At 27.6% G+C, this 13,591-nt stretch overlaps 1 protein-coding gene across 1 annotated transcript; it reads left to right on the forward strand.

The window, feature by feature from the left end:
• Positions 1 to 737: 737 nt before the first annotated feature.
• On the forward strand, positions 738 to 13,440 carry LOC111037651 (protein mini spindles-like). The gene is made up of 36 exons (XM_022320333.1): positions 738 to 1,266; positions 1,499 to 1,689; positions 1,761 to 1,967; positions 2,181 to 2,355; positions 2,423 to 2,543; positions 2,616 to 2,836; positions 2,994 to 3,188; positions 3,265 to 3,445; positions 4,193 to 4,305; positions 4,389 to 4,572; positions 4,639 to 4,811; positions 4,884 to 5,035; positions 5,123 to 5,344; positions 5,442 to 5,625; positions 5,709 to 5,891; positions 5,970 to 6,067; positions 6,162 to 6,300; positions 6,383 to 6,545; positions 6,605 to 6,774; positions 6,834 to 6,995; positions 7,258 to 7,380; positions 7,626 to 7,778; positions 7,857 to 8,069; positions 8,139 to 8,274; positions 8,541 to 8,734; positions 9,255 to 9,595; positions 10,453 to 10,638; positions 10,730 to 10,904; positions 10,970 to 11,098; positions 11,683 to 11,870; positions 11,946 to 12,114; positions 12,198 to 12,371; positions 12,432 to 12,536; positions 12,701 to 12,854; positions 12,933 to 13,070; positions 13,157 to 13,440. The coding sequence occupies exons 1-36, from the start codon at positions 1,201 to 1,203 to the stop codon at positions 13,297 to 13,299; spliced, it is 6,021 nt and encodes a 2,006-aa protein (XP_022176025.1). The 5' UTR covers positions 738 to 1,200; the 3' UTR covers positions 13,300 to 13,440.
• The last annotated feature ends 151 nt before the right edge of the window (positions 13,441 to 13,591 follow it).

Raw genomic sequence — 13,591 nt, forward strand, 5'->3', positions numbered from 1 at the left:
TTTTACCCACGATTTAACATTTAAGATTGTATCTAAAATACATCATAAATACATATCATATATCGTGATTTTACAACAAAGCTAGTACAAAAAAAAGGTGATTACATAACCTAGGTTCTCGTTGTTAAAAAATTCATTTTTTTTTTTTTAATTTTTGAAACTTGAATAACGTTTTAAGTATTTGATATAGGTATCGAAAAAATAAAAACTACGTTGCAAAGTAAGAATGTTTTCCTCTTTGTAGTTTGAACATTTGGTTGCCTAGCTCGGAGTGCTTGGACTACATCCTGCGGCGTCCCCTTTAATGCATAAAAAAAAGTTTATTCAAATTCACCTCCCCAAAATTCCACCAGTGGGGGAAATTGCCCGAGTGCTCTACAAGTATCCGGCTTGATCGGACGACGAACTCATCAACTCGGATGGTTGGACTGTTCATTATTGAAGTGACGACAAGTCGACAAGTAATAATCGAAAACTTCGAAAACCCCTGCCAATAAATGTTTGATAATGTCCTACTCGCATACGGCGGCCCACCCACCTATTGGCACCTAATTATCAATTACCTAATAGATTTTGATTATTTTAACTATAGACATTATTCACGTTCAACGGAGACGGTGTATAATTTTAGATCTCGATTGGGGATTATTATTGTTATCGTGGGTTCCGTTGATTATTTGATATCAACTTTATTATTAAACTACTTTAATACGTCTCTCCGTATTGCAATATTGCATTTTGTTCATTAGTTTTTGTTATTAAACGCTCGGTTCTAATCCTATAAATGCCGACCGGTCATGTGATTCTCGATGATTGTATCTGTATAGGTTGCACTCTGTAGATCTATCGGTTCGTCTTGACAGATTAAATAATTCAATGTAAAAGCGATGATATTAGTTGGATTTGGGTTTATTAAAAAAAAAAATTATCATATGTGTCCGTTATTGGGTTAATTTTTTTTATTTAACTGCACTGCCGACAACTGGGTACGTCACAGATGTGTAAGGTGTACAATTATAGGTGTTTTTGTTGAATTTTGTGTTAGGCTCGAAAGGCCATTGATTTTATATAAATGAAACCGTAAAATACTACTATTTGAAATATTTATTCAGTTTATTTATGAATTAAAGAAAACCATCAACTTAAAACTTGATATTTATACTTACTTTTGACTGTACATACCTACTCAATAAACAAAATATGGCTGCTCCAGAAGAAGACACCTCATATTCAAAGTTGCCTATTGAAGAACGATGTGTACACAAAGTAATTTTTCAATTTCATTTGTATTATATATTAATATATTTGTATTATATTTTTGGTGTATAATAATAGAATGATTAATTAACATTCTAAAAAATTGAAAATTGATGTGTGTTTGTTAACTACCTTTACGTATTAATGATTTTCGATGCTGGTATTGCGTAAAAAGTACCCATTACAATTATAATTATGGCAATATGTAATATAGATAACCTTATACATGTTTTATTTTAAGTTGTGGAAAGCCAGGATAAGTGGTTATGAAGAAGCTGTTAAATTGTTTGGACAACTGGATGAAAAAGATCACGAATGGAACAAATATATTGAGATCATAAAGAAGTTTGTTGTTGACAGTAATGCGATTGCACAGGAAAAAGGCCTTGAAGCCACTTTGGCTTTTGTAGAAAACTCTGCTATTGCTGGACGGTTAGTTGAGTGTACCTATTTTCATTTTAAATATCATGTCATATTATGTTGCACATACATTTTACTAACAGTACGGCTGGAGATGTCATGGCTGGATTGATAACAAAATGTTATGGTGCACCAAAATCAAAAACTAAAGATATTGCTATACAAATAACATTAATGTTTATTGAAATCGAAAAGCAAGATGTAGTAATAGAAGAATTAGTTAAAGGACTGAACCATAAATTTCCTAAAATTGTTTCAACTTGTATTAAAGCTGCAACTCAAGCAATTAAGTAAGTTCCAACATATTAAATGACTATTACAGTATTACAAAATATAGTTCCTTAAATGTAGAACTAAAAAATTTACACTTTTAAAATACAATTTTAATTTTTAAAAAATATAATATTTATCAAATATTCAGTGCCATAATTAGAATCTAATTATGGTGTATACTAAGTATTTTAAGATTCATTCTTAAATTTTTTTGTGTGTATTTAATGTAGAGAATATGGATCAAAAGTTTTGAATATTAAACCACTGCTGAAAAAATTACAATTGATACTAGAAGACAGGGATAAAACTGTTAGGGATGAAGCAAAATTGTTGACAATTGAAATTTATTCTTGGATTGGGCCCACACCAGTTAAAGCTAATTTGTCAAGCCTAAAACCTATACAAGTATAAATATCCAGTTATCAGTTTTAAACTTGGAATGATTAATTAAAACAATTAATATTTAAATCAGATTCAAGAGTTAGAGGAAGAATTTGAAAAAGTTATTGGTGACAAGCCACGACCGATACGTTTCTTACGTTCCCATCAAATGCAAGCTGCTGAAATGGATGAAGTGAATGCTGCTAATGAAGGTAAACTTAATAATTAGTAATTGGTTACATGTAAATTGTATGTATAAAACATTAAACACTTGATAATAATAGTTGCGGAGTTGGAAGAAGACACTGATGAAGTTAATGATATTGAAGAACATATTGATCCAGTAAATATACTCTGCCAATTAAATAAAGACTTTTATGAAAAGCTTGAAGCGAAGAAATGGCAAGAACGCAAAGAAGCTATAGATATGTTAGAAGGAGTACTATCCAAAGCTCTGAAAATAGAAAATGGAGAATATGGAGAATTAGTGAGAGCATTAAAGAAAGTAAGAAAGTATATGTTATTATTTATTCTAAATTCTTGCGCGATTGTTTTTTAATATTTTTATTTCTAAAATAAAAAAAAGTAATAAATCATATTTTGTTCATGGCTTGTATGTACCTACTTCAACACTATATTTTTAACTGTTTCAATTTTATCAGATAATTACAAAAGACACTAATGTTGTAATAGTGGGAATTGCTGCTAAATGTATGACTTTGTTAGCTAATGGATTAAAAAAACGATTTGAAACTTACGCTTCTATTTGTATACCAGCATTGTTTGAGAAATTCAAGGAAAAAAAACAAAATATTGTATTGCCTCTAAGAGATGCTGTCGATGCTATTTATTTAAGTGTAATTCAAGCATTTAAATACTTAATACTTGTTATCATTAGACTAATACTAATAAAATAAAAAATTATTTTTTCAGATGACACTTGAATCTATTCATGAAGATATTTTAGTAGCAATAGACAATAAAAATCCATCAGTAAAAGCTGAATCAATTTCATTTTTAACTCGATGTTTTACAAAATGTACACCTGCTATTTTAAACAAAAAATTGTTGAAAATTTTTACAACAACATTAATTAAAACATTAAACGAATCAGGTTAAGTATTAAACTCTATTAATATGATAGATTTGAAATTTGAAATGCTTTATATGTAACTTTTTAAAAATTATATTTATATTTATTTTAATTTTACTTTGATTGTAGACTTAATTGAAAACATTTTTCATGTAGCTATTAAGATGACGCTTATTTGTGGTCTCCATTTTACTTTTACAAATGTACCACATAGCAATAATGTGTTAATTAGAATCAATTTTGTGTTAGGTATTAGCTTACATTAGAAAGAATTGACTTATAGTCAAACTTCCAGTTAAGAATACTATTTAGTGCATCTCATAGGCTTTTATTAATATTTAAATTTTAAAGTGAGTTAAGAGCATTATTAAATTGTTATATTGTTCATTTAGTGATAAACTTATAACTCACTTTAAAATTAAAATAATAAATATTAATTCAATCCTATGAGGTGTTCTAGATAATATTCTTACCTTTAATTTTTATAGTGGTTTAATTCACTAAAATATTAATTATTAAAGCTAATTTGGTATGTTGTATTGATTTTTGTAGGATTGATACAACACATCAGTGTCCTATTGTATGTGGAAATTATAATGAATAATAATTGATAAAAATTATGGAAGTTTTGGAACTTAATTTATTTTTTATTATGGTAGTCAAAATAACTAACCGATATATGTAAAATATAAAAATAAAGTAGCTTCGATAACCAGGAAGTCCCAATGATAAAATTAATATTGGTTGGTATTTATATTTATTGCATAGATCCAATTGTTCGAGATAATTCTGCTGAAGCTCTTGGTACTGCATGGAAGGTTGTATCAGAAAAAAATATTGTTTCTTTTTTGACCAGTGTTGATGCTATAAAACTTTCCAAAGTAACTTCATGGATTCCATTTAACTAAATTTAATAAATATATGATCAATATATATAAGCTGAAGTTTTTAAAAAATTTTATAGATTAAAGAAGCAGCAGAAAAGGCTATTATTATTGCAAAACAATCAATTGTTGTTAAAGAACATTTTTCAAAACCTAAAAGTGTTTCAACCATTAATGTAGAAAAAAAAGCAATTGCTACGACTAATAAAAGTACCACTTTAAAAAGAAATCTTGCAGCTAGTAGTAATGCCAAAAACCCTTCTGGTAATTGTTGAAAAATTATCTGAAACAATAATGTTTTAAATTTATATACAATTTGTAAATCATCAGGTGTTTGTAAAGCATTATCATCAAATAATCATCTTCCAATTGATAGTGAAAAAGAAATCTGTGATGATGAGTTGGAAGATTTAGCTTTAACATTTTTGTCCCCTGAAATCTTAAGCGGAATGATTGATGCAGATTGGAAAACTCGTTTGTCTAAAGTTCAAGAATTTTCTCAAGCACGTGTTGATTTTTAGTGTTATTTTTCTTTTATATTTTTGTTTATTTAACAGTTATTTTAATTGTTGCAGATAATTGATGAAATTGAGTCATCCACAGTTAGCAGTCAAGTGTTAATCAAATTATTGATCAAGAAACCTGGAATCAAAGACAATAATGTGCGAATTCAAAAGTTGAGACTTGAGTGTTTGAAAAAAGTTATTGAGAAGTTTTCTATAACCGGGTATTTTGTTATTGTAGAACGTTTAAAATCATTTAGTGTTTTTTATTTATGTCAATGGTATACTTATTTACTATGAAATATTTTTAGTAGTAACATGGAATATTGTATACAAGATGTTTCTTCATTATTGGGTGATACTAAGAATGGTAACTTAGCTAGTGAATTATTAACTGCAATTGCTGATGCAACTAGACTGGATCTGGTATCTAATGTTGTGTTAAAATATGCATTTTCTGTTCAAAAAAATCCAAAAGTTCAGATTGATGCCCTCAACTGGCTTTCAGGTGCAATCTTAGAGTTTGGATTTGAGTAAGTTTATTATTTAGTTTTTAATTTCACAATTGACAATCAAATTCTTTAAATTGTACAAATATTATATTTTTTATTTTATCTATTTACATTATAGCATTACACCTAAATATATAATAGAGTATGTAAAAAAAGGTATCAGTGCTTCTAATCCTCAAGTAAGGGTGGCGGTTATTTCTCTTTTGGGTGTTATGTATCTGTATGTGGGTCCTCAACTTAGTTTGTTTTTTGAGAATGAAAAACAAACTTTATTGCAACAAATAAATGCAGAATTTGAGAAGGTATGATTAGTTTTGTTATAATGTTCATAATATAATATTATTATTACACTTTTACACTCATATTTTAATAATATTGCTAACAGCACCAAGATGAAGTTCCTCCAACACCAGTACGTGGAAAAAAAAGTAAAGGATCTACTAAATCATCAAGTGATGATGAAAAGCCTGAAAATGAAGTCAACATACGAGATTTTGTCCCTAGAGTAGACATAACACCTCAAATAACTGATGCTCTGATAAATGAATTTTCAGATAGAGATTGGAAGGTAAACAAAAAGTCTATAAATAAGTATTTCTTAAATATAAAGTACAATTTTGATTTTATTAAATTAACATTTAAATAGGTTCGTTCTAATGCATTAACTAAAGTGAAAAACATTATAACGGAGGCTAAATTCATAACTAATAAATTGGGTGAACTAAGAGAAGCTTTGCAAGATAGGTATAAACTATTTATATTATACATGTTTAAAAACAGTAAAAAATATTTTTATTATTATTAATTGATTGTTTGATTATCAATTATTACTAACTAGGGTAAGTGATTCAAATGCTCGTCTTGGTTCAAATGCGATCAATTTAGTGGAATTAATAACTATAGCCATGGGATCATCTTTTAAAGTATATATAAAAGGTTATTTACCTGGCATATTAAATGCTTTAGGTGATTCAAAGGTTAGAACATCATATTATGATTAATTATATATTTAAAAATTTAGTTAGATAAATACCTTAATTAATGTACCATATTTTTCAGACATTTAAATGTCAAAGCGCCCGTCAATGTATGAATGTTTTTGGAGATACATGTGGTTATCGAGAATTTTTTGGAGCCGATATACTCTTGGATGCATTAAAAAACAATTCAGTAACACTACGATCAGAACTATGGACTTGGCTTGCAGACAAGTTGCCTATTAGTATGGTTTGAAGTACTGCTAAATGTTTATATTTGTTCATTTTTATTATTTTTATATAGTTCCTTTGAAGACAATTCCGGCTGATGAGTTAAAATGTTTACTACCTGTTTTATACACAAATCTTGAAGATAAAAGCGCCAGTGTTCGTAGTGCCTCCGAAAAGGCTGTTCTTGGGTTTATGATGCATTTAGGTTATGCTTCTATGTATGGAGCTTGTGAAAAATTAAAGGTACAACTTATAAATAAATAATTTATTTCAATTAAGAATAATATTATTTATTTTTATAGCCTATGTCAGTCAAGTTGTGTAGAGAGAAATTGGACAATGAAAGACCAAACTTACCAATCGAAAAGCCTAAAGTTGTAAAATCTTGTGTTCCTGCCGGGACAGTGGTTAAATCAAAAGGTTCAAAAACACTTGCATCTAAAGCCACTACAAAAGTAAACAAGGTATTAGTTTATACTTTTTACATTATTAAATATTAATATACTAGTAAATTTGCCTGTATCACATTATAATATTATATTCAGGTTAATATTTTAATAATAGTGTTGAATAAATTAATTTTTGATTTTGTTGCCCTGTTTCCAAGTCAGGTAAATGGCAAGATTATTGTTTGACAGGCAGACTACATGAATTAAAACAAACCAAAGAGGCCTTCTCAACCCCTAATGTTTGTGTTTATTTTATTTTATTTTTTTTTGTATAAAGGAAAATATAATTTCCCGTGCACATGTGGCAATTGGAAAAAAGAAAGAAGAAGTAGATAATAAATCACTGTTTCAACAAAATAATTTAAAGCATCAACGTGATATTGATGAACATAAATTGAAGGTATGTAGTGTCTTCAGACTGCTGTAAGTATTAATTAAAAATATGGAGATATAAGATTTTTATAACTAAACATTAAAGTAATCAATGTATGTTTATGTTAACATTCAGTTCTCTATTATAGTACTTACTTATTGTACTAAGCTGTTTAGATTTTAAATAAATGATAATAATAATAATAAAATTAACTAGGTATTCATATATTTTTTAAATATTTATATTTTGAATTTCCTTGATGCATAATATAGTCTTTAAAATGGAATTTTGTTACTCCACGAGAAGAATTTGTTGATCAACTTCGAGAACAAATGTTAACAGCCGGTATTAACAAGGTATTAATTACAAACATGTTTCATTCAGATTTTAGATACCATCTCAAAGCAATTGAGTCTCTTACAGAGGTATTATGAAAATAAATAAATTTTTTTTAAATTATTTAAGTTGTTGGAAATTAAATTTATTTTTAATTTTCTATTAAGGACTTTAATACAGCAGATGATAATTATTTACCATTAATTAGTAATCTAGACTTAATCCTGAAATGGATAACCTTAAGGTTTTTCGATACTAATCCATCAGTACTTTTAAAAGGTCTTGAATATTTACAACACATATTTAATATACTTGTAGCCGAAAAATATATTCTTCACGATACTGAAGCGTCAAGTTTTGTGCCGTATTTAATAAAAAAAGTGAGTACAAATATCACCTAACTATAGAGTATTATATTTTACAATTTATTCCTTTTATTTACAATACAGTTGGGTGATCCAAAAGATATAGTAAGGAACAATGTCCGAGCCATATTAAAACAAATTGCATTTGTATTCCCTAATTCAAAGATATTTCAATATATTATGGAAGGAATAAAATCAAAAAACTCAAGACAGCGTTCAGGTAAGTGTTATTAATTAATATATATATATATATATATTTATTTATTTAAATAAAAAGATTTCTTGAATTGATATAGTTCCAAATTACGTACTTCTAACAAGAATATAAAGCTAAATCAATTCAAAATTATGTTATAATGTCTTTTTTGTAAGCAACACAATTCTAATTAAATATTTATGTATTGTTTTATTAAATATAAATATAAAGAAATTATAATAGTTATAAATGTATTGATCATAGTTTGAAAATGTGTTATGTACATGTAGAATGTTTGGAGCATTTGACATCCATGGTAGAAGATTATGGTACTTCAGTGTTTCAACCTAGTGTTGCAGTTGCTTGTAAAGAAATCGCTAAAAGCATTGGAGATAGAGATAATTCTGTTCGTACAGCAGCACTCAATTGTTTTGTTGCTGCATTCTTTTTGCACGGAGAAGCTCTTTTCAATTTTGTTGGCCATGTGAGAATATATTTTATTAATAGTTTATAATATTGTGATAAACGTAGACAATTTAAAAAAGACTGAAATATTAGTTAATAAAATACAAACATGCATGTTTTATTAATACTCATGCAATGGTGTAATCTTTTCAGAGTTGTTTGTTACTATAATTTTAAGTAGATAGATTGCTCTAGTAATTAATATTTGATAGAATATATAATAACTAATTTTAGGTCTTAAGTTCAAAAATAAATTAAGAGGAACTTACATAGGCATTTGTTGTTAAAGAAGCTAAACATGATCTGTTGAGTTTAAATTTGCTATGTTACGCACTTGCAAGATGGAGACAACAAATATTGTTTGTGTAGCTTCCTCTTAATAATTGTACGTATATTATAATTACATGATATATCTAAAATATCATGAAATATTTTTAATATTTTCAAAATCATTAGGGATATCGATATATTATTCTGTAGTTAGCAGATAACACGTCGTTAATTGGGTTTTAAATAATAAATTGTTACTTTTTAACCAGATTCCTGAAAAAGATATGGGTCTTTTGAAGGAACGATTAAAAAGAGCTTCAAAAAATCGAGTAGTGCCTGTTGCCACTATTCATCCAACTATGAAAATTGTTTTGCCTCCTGTTCAACATGTAACTGACGTAGAAGAAGGCATGGTTGATGGTGAAGAATATAATTCAGACTGTGAAGAAAATAATGCTGTGCTTAATATTTCACAAGAATCTAATCACGAACAAAATCTTCAAGTAAATATAAATAATTCACCTTCTAGTTCTGCGAATTCTTCTTCGCGCACATCAGAAACTATTCCTACTACTATAGAACATTCACCCACATCAGATATGGAATTCAGGTAATAAAAATATTTTAATGTTTCTAGTATGGTCCCATGTATTATTAGGTATACATTTTGTATGATCCATAATTTTCTATTTATTATATATAGTTTTAACCTAAACACAACATTGGAGGGGGTTCATCTGATGAATCAATTCCGTTCCGTGCAAAGACAGGCTGCCTATACTGATTACTGAGCATATATTTATCATATCATACTATATTATTGTTGTTAACTTTGGAATTAATAATGACTTAGCATAGAACGGTTTAAATAGAATATCTTGAAAATGTCATTGTATTTAATATAATAATATATAAAAAAATTGCAAGTACTAAAGAGCATAGATTAAATACCTATACTAATATATTTAATCTATGTTAAGAGAAATATTTTTGAATTACATCAAAATAACTACAAATTGGTATTCTTTGTTTAAATATCTGATTTCTCCAAATTTTATCTTCCAACCCTTATTGAAAATGTTTAGTTATATATTTTTAAATTTCTAGAAGAATACTCTGTGGAATCTTTTCACATTCATTTTTCAAGCTTTAAGATTGAGCCGAAATAATTTTATCAACATGAGAAAATAAAACTAAATAAATTTGATTATTTCAAATATTTTTATGTATGTTAAATTAAGTCTAGTTATTTTTAAATATTAGTTGAGTATAGAAAATTTAAGAAATCCACTATTACTAGAATTTTAAAGAGGAATGTTTTAAGTTTCCGTAATTTATACATTTTGAATTACAAAAAAAAATTAAAATCATTGTTTGTTAATCTGCTCATTTTTTCTATTATATTGAAATTGGCCTGCTAGTTTTATTATTAAAATATATTAATAAATGTATGCACTTTTATTTTAGAACACCTAACATGGAAATCACTGATAAAACTCAGGTGACCCGAACTCGTTTTGCTTTAGACGAAAAATTTATTCAGGAATTGGAGTCAGAAGTGATTGAAACACCACAATTAGTATTAACGCCATATAACTGGACCACAGATCACGAGGAAATAAACTTTGGACAAATATATCCAGATAAATCACAGTATGCATTTTTATATTTTAAAACATTACATTTAGATAAGTGAGTATTTCATATTTACACGTTTATTTCCTGATGGTTTGACATTGCGTAGACCATGTCTAAATGTGAATCCATATAGTACTGCAACCATTGTAAAATGTAAAAATCCAAATCCACCAGTCTCAATTGATCCTATTACGCAGTTGATAAATCAAGTAACATCGACAAATTTAGAAACATCAAAAGTTGCGTTAACAGTGGTTGATAAAATGTTAATAGAACCCGAAGTAAGCATAATGTTTAATATTTTAATATCTTTACTATTGATTTTCTGAACATTTATTTATTGCAGACAAGATCAAAGCTTTTAGAAGATGGAAAAGTGTTGTCACTTTTTAATGGAATTATTAGACAGTTTGATATATTATCTGAATGTACGGACACTGTCAGATATAAGAATATATTCCATTTATGTTTTAATGTAAGTCCTACATAACATTATCTTATCTAGTAGTTATATACCTTTGAATGTTATATTTTAAAAGATAATTCACTAAACTTTTCAAAATTTAGAACAAGAATTTATAGTTATGAAAACATAAAATATTTTTTTGATTTTTATTTGATATTCAAAACAAAGAATACTAGTTCTCAGTTAAAAATCATTACCAAAAGTTAGGACAACCATAGGTTAGGACAATGTAAACTTGATATTTTTTACCTCTTGTGTTGTATATACATCACTTTTGTAATTATCAGAAAATCTTAAGCTAATATTATATTAAACTATAGTACAGCGAAGGAGTGTGTAAAAACATTATTTCTTTTTGAAGAAAATATTTTTAGAAATAACTGGTTCATTGTTGGCGTTTCATAATAACCAGTTTGAAATATTTGAAGTTTGGTTTACAATCTAAGTAGTATTACAACGGTTCTACATTTGGTATGCAAGAGAGAATCTTCTATCACTCAAATCAAATAATTGGCTTGACTGATAAATTGTTGTGCAATTTCCAAACTAACAAAATTATTTTTATTTAATATCTTTGATAAATTTCTTTTTAGCTGTGTAAATATCAAGAATTCATGTTAATATTAACCGAACAAATCGTGTACAACTTACTTTTAAAACTGTTGTATCTTCTATCTACAAAGGAACTAGAGAATAGTTCAGACACTAAAATGTTTTGGCAATGTGTGAACAGTCTCATTATGAAAATTCTTGATCTGTGCGATCATACTACAGTCACATGGTACGAATATTACATTCCAATATTTCTTTAAATCAATGACGTTAAATCAAAATTGTACATATTATACATTTACAGTGCTAGTTTAACCATACTTCATGACACTGTCAAAAATCCTCAAAACTCGACATCTCATTTTAAAGAGTTGGTAATGAAATGTATATGGAAAAGTACAACAGATTTTGAAAGGTGGGGAGATGATCTATGTTATGAGCTTGTACTTAAACGTGTACACAAAATCTTGGAAGTAAATTATATGATTCATTATGCTATTAAAAAATGTGTTGCACCACATGTCAATTGTTGAACTCTTATATTTATTAAAATTAGGAATTTGATTTAAAATATTGGAAAAAACAATCGTTCGACATTCCAATGAGAACATGTAAAACTATTTTATGTACAATGGTAAAATTACGCAGTGATAAAGTATTGGAGAGTTTGACCAATCTAAAATTGCCTAAAGATTCAATAATGGTTGATTACATACTCAAGACTCTAAAGGTAAAAATGCTTAAACAATAATCGCTAATCAGATGATTACATTTTGACATGTGTTATTAGCAATTGAATAATAGATCAGAAAGGAATAATGGTAAATACAGAACACCGTATGATGAACTAGCTGACATATTCAAACTGATAGGGCAACATGAAATGATGGACGAAGTGAGTATTTGAAATGTAGTAATATTTTCGAAACAAAAGCATCTCAGTTCATGTAGAAAATCAATGTTTTTTTATTGTGAACATCGATTATTGTTTTTGGATACTTTGTTTCAAATTCTAAACAATCAAACCATTGAATACCTAATTTTTTGTTTGTTTAACAGGCTGTTCAACAGTTATACAAATTCAAAGTCAAGCATCCAGGTATAGACATATCGCCTTACATTTCTAAGAAGACAAAATATTTTCAAGACTGTATTCACCGTCGACTATCAGCAATCGAAGAGAATTTAAAAAGCTGTCCAGTCGAACACAATGGTATAGTTATTCATTTTTTGGACATTTAATGTACTACTAAAATTGACAAAATTGATTGAATCTGTTTTTATTATTTAGGAGTCTATGATAATTCCAAGCCACTTTTGCTGCAAAACCCGGAGTCTGCTGCCACTAGCGAAGCCGATGGTTTTATGAAACGGTTGCAAACGTTAAAAATGAAAGCGTCAGTAGCCTGTGGTACACCAGTCGGAAAACGTAATAAAAACAATCTACTGGACCAAAGTGCTTAATCTTGGCCTATATCATTCTTCCCTTAGAATAAAATTTAATTCCATTTATAGTTATTAGTTTGTATTGTTCTCAAGCAAATGCCCCAGTATTGATGAGTCTTAACACAACTCCATTGACACTGAAAACCCAAGGAGTATGGATGCTATTAGTTGGTTTATTTGTTTATTTGTTTATGTTTTACACAATTTCATAAAATTATAATTGAACATCAGCATTCATGTATTGATGTATTGTGAACAAATGCTCGTTGCCGACAATAGGTAATTTTTATTTAATTTTGATATCATATGTTTTAGTGAATTTTTAACAAAAATAATTTATTTAAATTTAACGGATAACACAGTATATTTACATTTTTTACATTATAGTCATTATTATTATCAATCATTACAATATTATTTATACACATATATTTTTTATTTTAATTTAATAAAATTGATTTGAAGAATCTAAAGTTGTTGTGTTTTTTACTTGCAATGCAAAAT

The sequence above is a fragment of the Myzus persicae genome, unplaced genomic scaffold, assembly GCF_001856785.1.
Source record: "Myzus persicae strain clone G006 unplaced genomic scaffold, MPER_G0061.0, whole genome shotgun sequence".
Taxonomy (NCBI): Eukaryota; Metazoa; Arthropoda; class Insecta; order Hemiptera; family Aphididae; genus Myzus; species Myzus persicae.

Bases quoted from the DNA above. Each gene is read 5' to 3' on its own strand.
- LOC111037651 (XM_022320333.1), top strand. From the start codon at position 1,201: ATGGCTGCTCCAGAAGAAGACACCTCATATTCAAAGTTGCCTATTGAA. The intron at 5,892-5,969 runs GTAAACAAAAAG...ACATTTAAATAG, and splicing joins TTTCAGATAGAGATTGGAAG to GTTCGTTCTAATGCATTAAC. The intron at 13,071-13,156 runs GTAATAAAAACA...TTCCATTTATAG, and splicing joins TGGTACACCAGTCGGAAAAC to TTATTAGTTTGTATTGTTCT.